The sequence below is a fragment of the Hemitrygon akajei genome, chromosome 3 (assembly GCF_048418815.1).
Source record: "Hemitrygon akajei chromosome 3, sHemAka1.3, whole genome shotgun sequence".
Classification (NCBI taxonomy): Eukaryota; Metazoa; Chordata; class Chondrichthyes; order Myliobatiformes; family Dasyatidae; genus Hemitrygon; species Hemitrygon akajei.
In genome coordinates this window covers 182,200,269-182,214,264 of record NC_133126.1, presented here as the reverse complement: position 1 = coordinate 182,214,264, position 13,996 = coordinate 182,200,269, and the positions used below count along the sequence as shown (strand labels likewise).

The following is a 13,996-nucleotide window of genomic DNA, read 5'->3' as shown; positions in this document are numbered from 1 at the left end:
AGCAAAACAATTGATGGGTGTTTTCACATCGAAGAGTAAAGGGTTAGACCTGTTGTATCACTATAATTGTTTGAATTTGTTGACTCAAGGTGCTGATCATGCAATGTAAATATTGTATCTGCCCGCTTATCCAGGTTTAATAACATGGCACACAGGGAAATAAATTTAATACATGTAATTTTGATATTCACTGCGATCAGTTTAATCGTTATTGTAAATACCTAAACATTGAATACAACATGAAATTATGACTTCCTGAGCATGCATCTGATGGATCATTTAATTATGTTATTGCTAAGGATGGGACATGCCATAAAACACATTTATTAAAATCAAACGTGGCATAAAGACCATCTGCAGGTAACAGTGTGGTGTACTTGCTGTCCGTTAAGCCACTGGCTGTAGGACAGCAATGAAGGTCCTCCATCTCTGGCGGTGTTCAGGGTTTCCTTCATTGTGCCAGTAGCTTCCTCTCAGTTTTCACTACTGTCAGTCATGCAAGTCCGAGGTGGAGACTCAGGAATACCGTCACACTCAGATGTAGAAGGACTCTTTGTTGCTGTTTGCCTTAACAATTTTGCTTTATCAGTCAGGGTTGTTAGCACTGAGCTGAACCTCCGAACCTGGTGGACCACTCTTAGTCAGTCCTCCACCCTTTGACCTGTTTGGCATGGGTGATCCTACCAAGAGCCACAGCATAAAGTCCTGACTCTAGCCAACACAGTTCTCTGGGTCATTGAGGCACGAAAGCCTCCAAACCACACCAGGGTTGTGGTTCTGTTGGAGAACAATGGTGTACAACCTTACAGTATTCCTCTCCTGCAAAGTTACTGGTGGTGACATTGGAACTTAATGTTCATAAATCTGCGAATTAATCAAGGATGTAAATGGACTTAACCAGCACTGAAGGGTTTTTGTTGAACAATGGGTTACACCATATACTCTGTGGTGGCACAACTATTCATAAAATTGCTAGGGAAAGGAAGGTTTTGCTGTGCCTCTCTCAACTTGCTGCTCCAGGGCAGGAATCACTGCACCTGGCCAGCACCCAGAAGCTGCAACATGGCAATGAACCAGTAGTTTGCGTGATGTGCTGTGTACTGTGGATTGAGGATTAGCCATTGATCTGGACAACCACATCTGTTTCTCCAAATAAAGTACTGTTTAACTCCTTATACATAAAATCACTCCCCAATGCACCTGAACTCCTTCAGTGCCTCAAATGTTCCTTCTGTTGTGCCCCGACTTGCTGCCTCCTGAGGTGAGAGTGCCATGATCCGCTTTTCATTCTTGGAGATATTGATGTGAGCAACACGCGCGCACACACAGAATGCTGCCAGAACTCAGCAGGTCGTACAGCATCTATGGGGGAAAATAAACAGTCGATGTTTTGGGCTGAGGCCCTTCATCAGGGCAGGTGCTTGAGAGCAATTGGCCGTGCAGGAACATGTCAGCAAGATATTACATTGTGTCCAAATTTTTTCGCATTTTTTGCATCTCTTTTTTAGCTTTTTTTCGTGTAAGTTATGTTTGGAGGCTTTGTGACATAGATGAATCAACATAACACTTTATTAGAATGATTTAAGAGTGGAGCTTGTGTGTTGTTGCCTCTCAGCTCCAGTGACCTTTAATCCTGGCCTTTACTCTTATTTTTTTCACTTCCTACACTTGCTGAATATTTCCAGCATTCTCTGCATTTTTGTTTTCGATTCCCAGTATCTGTGATTTTCCTTTTGCTCTCTTGCTGCCTGTGTGGAGTTTGCTCCTTCGCCCTGTGAATGTGTAAGTTCCTTTTGAGTGCTCCTTTATTCTCCCATGTTCCAAGGAAATACTCTCAGAGAAATGGGTGTCAAGATGGTTGGTAGCTCTAGGCCTGATCAGAGCCTCTGCAATGGTTGCCTTGGCATGAGGAATGACGATGGTTTATAATGTGGGGAGCTTCAGTAGGTGAGGCATGGTAGAGTGAAGTTCACAACCAGGGTCCGGGGTGGGGCTGTCACTCTAGTGAGTTATTGGTGGGTCAGGGAGTGGGAGGGCAAAGATTTGGAGATCAAGGCTTTGCTTGGAGGTTGGGGCCTGAGCCTCGGGTGAGAGTAGAAACAATATTGAGAGACTGGTGCAGTTGGGAGTAGACTAGAAGAATGAAAGGGAAGTAAAGGGTTGAGTTGATGGGGATTCCAGTCTAGCATTGTGCTGTTAAGATCTCATTATATTGTGAGTAAGCAACAATGGCCATGGTTGTTCGTGGAGCAAAATTGTCTTACGGATCTGCCCCTCCCTCCACTCCCTGAGAACCACAGTGGGAGATATCTTCTTTCCTTCCACCTTTGATCTGGAAATTGTAAGTGGTTGAGCTGTGAGTGTGATGTGAAACCAGAGGTTGTTGCTGCACTATCTGTGTGAGTTTGGAGAGTGGGTTAGTGGGAGAATAGATTCACAATTTCATTACACTAACTTCACGTGCAACCTTCTTGGATGAAATATTTCACCTGTAACCTGCATTTCTAGTGCTGAGAACACTTTGATGTCTACTCAGGTGTTGATTATCGGCTTGATCTTTAGAAGCTGCGTTTCCTTTTTTTTAAAATTACTCGCTCTCCCGCTCTATATGTCATCTCTTGAATTTCTTCATTTTAGAGAATCTCCTCGTACTTACAGTAGCAACCAAAGAAACTGATGGCTTCAAACGCTTTATGATGACTGCGAAGCATCTCAACTACACAGTTAAGGTAGGTTGGACACCACAGGTTCAATATTGAAGAAAACCAAGAAGGTTGTAAAAAATTAGGGTTGAAAAAATAGGCAATTTAAGAAAGCAAAGAGAACTCATGATAAAGTACTGCCAAGTAAAATCAAAAAAGAACCAAAGGCATTTTAGAATTATAAGAAAGAGCAAGAAATACTGCAGGAAAGAGAGGACCTTTTGGGGACTGAAAGGTAACGTATATGTAGACAGAATTCCACAGGAATATTTGTTGACTGTCTCCACAGAGTAGAAGATGGTACCGGTGTTATATTTAAGGAGGAGAATATTGGATAGTGTAATCATGGGGAAGATGAAAAAGGTTTAGCATCTTTGGAAGTTGGGTAATTAGATGATACATATCCTATGCCTTTTGAAACAGAAAGCAAGGAAGGAAATTGAAGAGACCCCAACCATCATTTTCCAATCCTTCCTGGCTGGAGGAATGGCAATTAAGAATTGCGGACATTATAACATTTTTTTTTTAAAAAAAGCACATGAGAGAAATGGAATAATTAACTTGAAGCCAGTTAACTTGATATTGGTGGGCAAATTTATTCGAATCAGTTGGAGGGATGGTTATGGGCCTTCATTTAGAATGACCGATTAATCATTGACAATCATCATAAGTTTTCTAAGGAGAGGTCATGTCTAACTAACTTGATTAACTCTCGAGGAAGTAATGAATGAGAGAATTGTGTTTGAGATTGTCAACATGATTTCAACAAGGCTTTTGATGGGCTTCTACATCATAAAACCCAGAAGCATATAGAATCCAAAGTATTTTGGCAAAATGGATCACAAATGTGCTCAGTGGCAGAAGGTAAAGGGTAATGGATGAAATGTGCTTTGAGATGAGAAAACAATGTGTTTCCATTGGGTTCAGAACAAGGTCTATTGCTATTTGAGGTCAACATTTAATGAATCAGCTTTAATTATGGGAAGTATCCTAGGCAGATTTTTGATGATACATTGGCTTCATGTTTGATAATGAGATGGAAACTTTAGATAGCAGGATATGAATTGGGCGATAAAGTGTCAAATGGCATTCAATCCAGGGAAGTGTGAGATAAAGCAAAGGGAATACACAATAAATGGAAGAATACGGAGTAAGAAGCAGGGTGCTGACAGTATATATTCTTTAGTCCTGGAGTTTGGTAAGATGGTTAAAAAGACATATAGGATTCTTTTCCCTTTAATTAACTGAAACATACATGCAAGAGTTGGAGATTCTGGTAGAACCATGTGCAACACTAACTAGGCTGCAGTTTGAATTACGCATATAATTTTGGTCATGGAATTCTGGTTACAGAAAAATTTGTAATTGCTCTGGACAGGATGTGGTGGGAGTTGTTGGGGTTGTTGCCAGAACAGTATAATTTTAGCCATGAGGAAAGAGTGGGCGCTTTGAAGCAGAATAAATTGAGAAAACATTTAAGTGTGATTGGTCTTTCTCTTTATTCTATCTCCCTTAGCAGAGGAATTAGTTTATTATTGTCATGTACCAAGATGTAGTGAAAAGCTTGTCTTGCATAGTGTTCATTGACCGGACTGAAGTAAAACTAACAATGCAGAATAATGTGTGACAATTACAAAGGGCAGTGCTGCTAAACAATAGGTGCAAGTTTATCATAAAGTAGACTGTAAGTTCACGAGTCCATCTTGTACAAGAATTAGCATAGAAGTTTCAAGTACTTGGTGAGAAGATTGAAGGCGCCTAAGTAAAATACTTCTAGTCTTGACGACATAGAGCCTGAAACTCTCCTTGAATAATGGATAAATGCAGTATATCTCACTATATTTGAAAAATACTTGGATGTGTACTTGGAGTTGTGACCTGCAGTAATCCGTTTAACCTGAGGCTTATGGCATACCCATAGCGATCATTAAAGACCCATCCCATTCTGGACACTGTCTGTTCAGACTCCTGCCTTCTGATAGGAGATAAAGAAACATCTTAGCCAAGACAGTAAGATTGAAAAACAGCTTCTTCCTGAAGGCTGTTGAGAAGCTGAATTGCACCCCTGCTTGCTAGGGGCCTTTGAGGGTTATGGACTACCAAAATCACTTGTCTGTAAATTTGGGAATATTTTATATAATTTAAGCCATACCGCATGCATTGTAAATATGTTTTGCAAACTGAAGTAGCACCACAATCTCAACTTGAGCAATGACAGTGAAGTTCTTCATTTGGATAGAGCTTACTGCCAAGGGAAGTGCTTAGCAAAGCTCACAGATGTGGAGCCACCATTAATGTTGAAGCCACACCTAACAGATTCGTGCCCTCCTGGGGGCAGTAGGCTGCAATTAGAATGGTAGGAATGGCCAGGATTTGGGTTGGTTTCCTCAGTGCTGTTCTTGCCCCTTTTCCCCCTTGGGATGTCATAGTGTTGTGGCAGTTAGTGGCTGTTCAGACCTGATCTCCAGCTTACACGTTCTCCCTGTGACATGTTTCCTCCCACATCCCAAAGAGATGCAGGTTGGTGTGTTCTTGGCAACTGTAAGTTGCTTCTAGGGTGAATTGGTACTGGGGAGGGAGTAGCAGATAAAATGGATGATGTAGGAATTTGTGTAAATGAACACTTGATGATTAGTATCAAAGTGTGCTGAAAGAGGCCTTGTTTCATAATTCTATGACATCCCATGATTCTTCAGGTTCAGTCCCACCAGTCTTTTCCCAAAGTCAGGAAATTAAAATTAAGGCCTCTTTTCCCAGTTAACAAAGCTTGTAATTGTTTCTTCCTTGTATGCAGGTACTTGGTGCTGGGGAAGAATGGCGTGGAGGCAATATACCACACTCAATTGGCGGGGGACAGAAAGTCCGATTATTGAAGGAGGAGATGCAAAACCACGCAGATCGTGATGATCTTGTAATATTATTCACTGACGGGTAAAGTTAGCTGACATAATTTCCTGGATGTTTCAAAAACTGGAAAAACGTTTTGCATAGTGTCATTTGAGCAGAAGGTTTGTGGAGCTGTTCTATAGTGAACCCAGACGCTACGTCAAGTTGTTTAGTCTGTGAGATTACAAGCACTTCCCTCACTGTGTCTGTCCAATAATCTGAAGCATATCTGAACTATTCTAACAAACTGGCCAAGGTTTGACGTAAATTTCCTGCTTCTAGATACCTCGCCAGCAAAAGAGCAAAATAGTCATCTCTACTGAATGGCCTGGTTTTGAAATACTACTTAGACTAATGTTATTCTCATTATTTTCTCTGCCTTTTATTTCTTTAGTATCATTGGACAGCACATTTGATTGTTTAGGATCCTAACTACGTTCCTTCTGGTGCTTTTGAACCATATTTTACTGCTATTTTATAGTGATCCTCAGCATAAAAACTCTAAGATGTTTGCAGTTTTGTTCCACTATATGTTTGCAGAGTAAAGTTTCCTTCTCTTGAATTTGCATTTGGTCAATGCTTGCTGTAGGTGCATGTCTCTTGTAAATTGGCACAAAGCTTTGAACACCATTCAGAAAAAGTAAAATACAGAACCATTCAGAAAAAGTAAAATACAGAACCATTCAGAAAAAAGTAAAATACAAAACCATTCAGAAGAAATAAAATACAAAACCAGCTGAACTTATTCAGTGAAATGATAACTTGCTGCACACTGTGGAATAAATTCAAATTGATAAGGCATCTGAATTGAAATGGAAAGAATGCTCATTTGGCAACTTGGCCCTGGAATCTATGACTAAACATTACAAATGACTCTTCTCCTTTGTAAGAAGTTGGGCACTGTCATGTACTTACAGTCACTTGAGAGTAGAGGTGGTGGTTTTGAAAGGTGCCATTGACATTATCTTAAGTGTGCATCATCCACACTGCAGTGACTCAAAAGAAAGGTACATCATTCAATTATCTCAGTATTCATTTCAGCTTGTAAAAATTAACCCGTTTATTACCCATTTATTGCATGCCTCTTTTGAAGGTCATGGTACTGTTTTGCCACTTAATCTCCATCGAGGGCACTCTGACAAGATGAAAAGACTGGCACTCAGGTCTATATTGATCATACCTATCAATGCCAAAAAACAAAGGCCATCATCCTTGACAAATGTAACAAAAAATCTGCGTGTCAAAAAAAGTAGAGCTTGCATTACATAGTATAACTTTTAAATTACCTTTGAGTATACATTCCACAAATGTAAGCATCCGTGGTGAACCTGCAGTTAAAAGCATGAAATAGCAAACCAAAGAATTAAAATAAATTGTAGTGTTTATTCCAAATCTGTACAGAGTTATTTTCATAGTCAGTTAGATGTAAGAGCAATTGGTCACATCCACCTATGTATGGGAAACAAAAAATGGTTTAAGTCCCGAAGAGCTGTTCCATAAAAGCTCTTATGGATCTTATGTTTCTGTCCTCTCTCCCCCATTAGTAATACAGGTTTCCCCCGCAATCTGAAGGTAGAGTGTTCCTATGAAACTGTTTGTAATCTGAAATGTCGTACAGTGAAGAAGCAATTATCATTAATTTATGTGGGAAAATTTTTTGAGCATTCCCAGACCCAAAAAAAACTACCAAATCAAAGCAAATAACACATAAAACCTAAAATAACACTAACATATAGTAAAAGCAGGAATGATATGATAAATTTATATCCTATATAAAATAGAAATATTGTAGGTACAGTGTAGTTTCACTTATCAAACTCGGAAAGGCAGCAAGCCAAAATCGATTTGGAGAAAAAAAAAAATAGGCACGTACACACATGCGCAAACAACTGCCCGCACAAGGCTTCACGGTCATTGTAGACTTTTCGGGGTAACCACATATATATAGCGGGTGTCTTTTTTTCGTAAAAGCGAAAATCCTCTTTGGTTAGTGAAAACAGGTACTAAGGTAAGTCTTTCGTAACAGCGAGTTGTTGTAAAGCGAGCGTTCGAAAAGTGGGGGCCACCTGTATGTGGCAGTTTCTGCTGAGTGTATTGCCACAATGTGTCCCATGGAACCTTCATAGGTCTACAGGACCTTCATTGTATAAAGGTCAGAGATGAAATATTTAAGAGGAACCTGAGGGAGAACTTCTTAATTCAGAGGGTCATGAGTGTGTGGAATGAGCTGCCTGCAGAAATGGTAGATGTGGGTTTGATTGCAACACTTAAGAGAAGTTTGGATCAGTACATGGATGAGAGAGGTATAGAAGATTGTGATCCAGATAATCCAAGGGGATTATGGAGAATAGTAGCTCGGAATGGACAAGATGGCCCAAAGGGTCTGCTTTTGCCGTAGTGCTCTATTATTCTAAAGGTATACCCATGAAGGTGGGCTATAAGGAATTCCTAAATTTACACAGAATGAGGATGAAGGATCAGCAGGATATTTCCAAGTCAAAAGAGAATGTAATTTGGAAAGAAGCCTGCAGATGTTCTTGAGCCACCTGCTGTAATTATTTTGTGGTTAGGGGCAGAGTTTTGAGAGGTGCTGTTGACATTAGCTAATATATTTTTGAAGTGGTCCAGATAGTAGCTAGTATTGGAGGGGCTGAATGTCCAGGAAAGCAGATGAGGTGCTAGTCAAGATGGTGTTAAGCTACTTGAGTACTGTCGGAACATTCCTTCTAGCTGAGAGAAAGGCTTTGGAGATTTGAGCATTGAGTCACAATCCAATGGATTAACCAGCTGTGATTTTCTCTTGTAATGAAAATGGACTAGCTACGTTTCTGGTCAGTAGTATCAATAAAGCCATTACTTACAAAACCAGATGGGACGCATCTTGTTAAAGATGATTATTACCTGGCATTTATAAAGTACTAATCTAAGACTGCCAAAGGGTCTCAGCCCGAAACAGCGACTATACTCTTTTCCATAGATGATAGCTGGCCTGCTGAGTTCTTCCAGTATTTTGTTTGGTGAACTGGTCAGGTCAGACATTTTACTCTATGGAGTAAAATGGACAGTCAATGTTTTGGGCCACGACTCTTCATCTAGACTGGTCAGATGATAGATCTCAACCTGAAACATCAACTATCCATTGTTCTCAATAGGTGCTCCCTGACCGGCTAAGTTCCTCTAGTGGTTTGCTTTTTGCCCCAAATGCAACATTTGCAATCTCTTGTGTCTGTAGCTGAAAATGGCTTGGCCTAGGACAGTGCCCCAAGGAACCTTTGCAATGATTTCCAATGGGACTCGCAACCGCAGTCATTTGATAACACACACAAAATGCTGGAGGAACTCAGCAGGCCAGGCAGCATCTGTGGAAAAGAGTGAACAGTTGACGTTTCAGGGTAAGACCTGTTTCACAACAATGGTTACATGACATGTACCAATTGTCTTGATGAAGGATCTCAGCCCAAAACATCGACTGTTTACTCTCTTCCATTGATGCTGCCTGGCCTGTTGACCTCCTTCAGCATTTCTGATTTCCAGCATCTGCAGGTTTCTCTTGTTTCACATTCACTTGATACTTCAGTTTCCCCAAAGCACCTTGATGTCACATTTGGTCAAATAATTGCTTGATCTCAGGGGTGTTCATTCTCACCTTGCCTCTGAAAGATAGGTTTTTGGTTCCTGATATTGGCATTAGTTTATTATTGTCCCTTGTATGGAGATGTAGTGCAAAGATTGTTGTGCATGCTGTTCATATAGATCAAGTCATTACAGAGTGTATTAAGGTAATAAGTGGTAAGAAAAAATACAGAATGAAGTAAAGTTCAACAACTACTGAGAAAGTGGTAGACAATAAAGATGCAAGATCACAACAGGGTAGATTTTGAGGTCAAGAGTTCATCTTGAAGGATCTTTTCAAAGTCTTATAACTGTGGGCTGGAAGTTCTCCTTGAGACTGGTGATATGCTCTTCTGCCCCATAGGATAGGGCAGGAGAAAGAATGTCCAGGGTGGGTTATGCTGGCCTCTTTTCTGAGGCAGAGCCCGCAGAGGGGAGGAGGGTTTTCATGATGTGCTTAAGCTGTGTCCACAATCTGCTCAGTTCCTTCTGCTCATGGGAGAGCAGTTCCAGTACCAAGCTATGATACATTCAGATAGGATCAATTTTTAAAAAAAATAAATTCATGAAGATCAATGGGAACATGCTAAGTTTCTTTAGGCTCCTGAAGGACTAGAGGTGCTAGTGAGCTTTCTTCCCCCATGGTGTCTGTATGTTTAGACCAGACCAAGGCATTGGTCATGTTCACTCCTAGGAACTTGAAGCTCTCAAACTCAGCACCATTGAAGAAGGCAGAGCACATGCATTTCCCTGCTTCCTGAAGTGAGGGAAAGATTGTTGTCCAATTCAGAACAAGATTAAAAAGAGGCGTGGACTCAAGTGTTCATGGCAAAACCATAACTAACCATTGGTGACACTTTAATTTCTAACTAAGTAATACTGACATCAAGACCTTCCATCTTTTCCATGATTGAATACAATAGTGGACTGACAATTGCAGTCCAGTTCCTTTCCAGGCCTGATGTAAGGTCTTGGCCTGGAATGTCGACTGTACATTCATCTCTATCGATGCTGCTTGAGTTGCCAAGTTCCTCCAGCATTTTGTGTGTGTTCCTCAAGATTTCCGGCATCTGCACAATCTCTTGTGTTTATAATGGGCTACCTGTTTCTGCAACAGACTGCTAGTGCTGGATTGCTGTTTGAGTGAAATTATTGGTTTATTGCAAGCGTTGAACCATTGGCTCATCATTAAAAAATGGGGAAGTAATAAATATGAGAAATGTATGACTATACGTTTTCAAAGCTTTCCATTTGATTTTTAAGGTGAACTTGTCAGTAGTACTCTGCAGATCTCTTCTGTCAGTTTTCCCAATCCTCCAACTTCCCACAATGTTTTCTCTATTATATACCCACTCGTTGGGTTTCATAGTGATTTTGACTTCTTGTTAGGCACGGTTGTGTCATCTTTCTTTTAGAATGCTTCTTCCTCTTTGGGATGTATATATCCTGTGCCTCCCAAATTGCTGCCAGAAGTTCCAGTTATTGCTGCTTTGTCATTAACCCTTTTCTTATCAATTCCGGCCAGCTCCTCTCTCATGCCCCTGTAATTCCCTTTACTCCACTTTAGTACCGATACATCTGACTTGAGCTTTTCCTTCTCAGATTTCAGGGTGAGTGCAATCATATTACGATCACTTGCCCCTAAGTGATCTTAAGCTCTCTAACCAATTCTGGTTCTGGGCAAAACACCCAAACCAGAATAGCTGATCCTCCAGTGGGCTCGATCAAGAGCTGCTCTAAAAAGCCATCTCATAAGCACTCTAGAAATTCCCCCTCCTGTAATCCAGCGCCAACATGATCTTCCCAATCTGCCTGCATGTTGAAATCCTGCATGATCATTGTAACATTGCCCTTTTGGCACGCATTTTCTATCTCCCATTATAATTTGTAGGCCACATTCTTACAACTGTTTGGAGGTCTGTACACAACTCTCATCAGAGTCTTTTTACTCTTGCAGTACTTTAGCTCTATCATCAATGATTCAACACCTTCTGATGCTATGTCATCTCCTTCTAATGATTTGATTTCATTTTTTACCAACAGACCAATGCCACCCCCTTTGCTTTCCTGCCCATCCTTCTGATACAGTGTGTATCCTTGGACATTAAGCTCCCAGCTATAATCTTTCAGCCACGAGTCAGTGATGCCTACAACACTACCTTATTCCATATACTCCATGCATTCAGATACAACACCTTCAGTCCCGTATTCACCCTTTTCTATTTTGCTGCTCCGTGCTCAACCTTTTGGTTCCTAACTTTGTCTGAGGTCTTACCAACATCTGCCTCCACAACATCTCCACTAAATGCACTCCGGTTCCTACCCCCTTCAACTCTAGTTTAAACCCCACTGTGAAGCATAACAAGCTTTCCCACTAGGGTATTGGTCCCCCTACGGTTCAGTTGCAAGCTGTCGCTTCTGCACAGGTCCCACCTTCCCTGGAAGAGAACCCAGTGATCCAAAAGTCTTATGCCCTCTCTCTTACACCAACTCCTTTGCCACATATTAAACTACGTAATCTTCTTTGTTCTCGCCTCACTAACAAGTGGCACGGGTGCATTTCTGAGATCACAACTCTAGAGGTCCTGCCCTTTAACTTAGCACCTAACTCCCTGAGCTCCTGTGCTGAGCCTCATCCCTCGTTCTACCCATGTCATTGGTACCTACATGGACCATGCCTTCTGGCTGTCCACTCTCCCACTTAAAAATGCTTAAGATTCGATCCAAGAGATCCCGGGCCCTGGCACCTGGGTGGCAACGTACCATCTGAGAATCTCATTCTTGCCCACAGAACCTTCTGTCTGTTACCCTAACTAACGAATCTCCTATCACCACAGTGTGCCCCTCCTTCCCCTTCCTTTCTGAGTCAGAGGTAGACTCAGTGCCAGAGACCAGTGTGACTTACGTCTGTTAGGTCCTTCTGCCCCTTGACAGTTTCCAAAGTGATGTCCCTGTTATTGAAGGGGATGGTCACAGGGGAACTCTGCACTTGCTCCTTAACCCCTTTCTCCTTCCTGACTGTCTCCCAGTTTCCTGCATCCTGCACCTTGAATGTAACTAGCTCTCGATATGTCCTATCTGTCACACCTTCAGCTTCACAAATGATCTGGAGTTCATCCAGTTCCAGCTCCAACTCTTTAATGCGATTTATAAGAAGGTTCAGCCCGATGCACTTCTCGCAGTTGTAATGGTCAGGGACACTGGAGGACCCCTGCCTTCCCGTGTCCCGCAAGAGGAGCACTGCACTATCTTGCCTGTCATCTCTACTGTCCTCGCTGAGCAGATATAAAGAAGAGAAGGAAAAAGAAACATGAGCTTTTCTTTCTGAGTGAAGTCTCTCTTTGTGGAAACCTCGAAGAGCTAAATCCTTAAGATCACCATTCTGACTACGTCCACTCAGACAGTGGCTGCTGCGCTTGCCCCCTGCCTGCCTTTAATTTGCTCTTACTAATCAATCCCAAATTCTGATTGACCACTGATCAAAGCTCTATTGATCAAATACCTTATCCAGTCCATCTTTGGACTGTGGGATGAAATTGGAGGACGTGGGAAAAAGCCCACACATCCCACGGGAAGAATGTACAGAGACTCCTTAAAAATCTGATCCCAAGCTGTAATAGCGTCATGTTAACCGGTACACCACTGTGGCAAAGCTGAACTGTGTACTGTAAAATAGGATTAATATGGATGGGTACGTGCTGTCCTGTTGATATGCTGAGTCACAGGTCTTGCATCAATGCTGTTCTGGTTATAAAATCTCGTCATATATCTGGGAAAGGACGAGATCCTTTTTCATTCTTCTAATCACTTTGATGCAAAGTGCAAATGAGATTTGCGCTAATATTTGTGCCATAGCAACAGCCAAACAGTCAAACTGAGGCCAATTCTGGAAACCACAAGGGGTACAATGAAAGATGGTGTCTACAAATGAGAAATTTCATAACCAGAACAAATGAAGGGAAAGAATTTTAACAAAGATGAAGGTATGGCTCGAAGAAAGAACTGGAATTCGATTGTAAGCAAAATGGGAGAGCGGAAACCTGACTGGATGAGGATGAGCCAATCAGGAGGTATGGTCAATGGGGTATAAATACCACCAGACTAGACATGCCCAGGAAGCATCCCTCATGAAGGTGGCAGAGTTTGTCATCGAGAAGCTGGTTAAAATTAATACTTATGCCCAACTGGAAGCCCAAGAACAGTTTATTCATGATTTGAAGAATGCTTTTAAAATAAAAGCAAATTTCCAGTGATTTTCTGATGAAGCTCTTCATTCCCTTCATTTTTCTGCTGACCTCTTTGAAAACTGTGCTGGGAGATTAATCACGCCAGAATTTTACATGATTAATTTTCCATTAGATAATTCATTCCACTTTGTTAATGTCTAGTCTCAAAATCTAGGAGTAAGTGACTTTAAAAAAAATAAATTCAAGAAGTGGAATTAGCTTTCCTCAAATGGAAATGATCAAAATGCAATTTGGATTTAAAATGTGCTTTCAAATTGCAAGGAACTTTTGACAGCTACTTCAAGCTATAAACTTATTCAGTGTACATAAAAGAACTTTGCATGTACAACAAGCTATTGACAGTTTAATGCGCTGATGACGGGTTTATGGCAGTAGACTCTAGTCGTCGCAAAATGATTGGTGTGTCCCATTTTACTCACTTCTGATGTGCCCCTGAAGTGTCCGCTCTAATTACTTTGTACCCGATTATGTAAATAGCGAGCCTCATTCCAGGGGAATGAGCAGGAAGTTGGCAGCCGTTATCTGTCAAGCTTATCCACTAACTTATTC

At 41.2% G+C, this 13,996-nt stretch overlaps 1 protein-coding gene across 8 annotated transcripts in view; it reads left to right on the top strand.

The window, feature by feature from the left end:
- plod2 (procollagen-lysine, 2-oxoglutarate 5-dioxygenase 2) overlaps positions 1-13,996 on the top strand; it is a 186,016-nt gene that overhangs the window by 61,684 nt on the left and 110,336 nt on the right. For all 8 annotated transcript variants that reach the window (XM_073041541.1, XM_073041539.1, XM_073041543.1 and 5 more), the window contains exons 2-3: positions 2,638-2,729; positions 5,497-5,633. In XM_073041541.1, the coding sequence (XP_072897642.1) occupies positions 2,638-2,729; positions 5,497-5,633 (229 nt within the window). The remainder of the gene's footprint in view (positions 1-2,637; positions 2,730-5,496; positions 5,634-13,996) is intronic.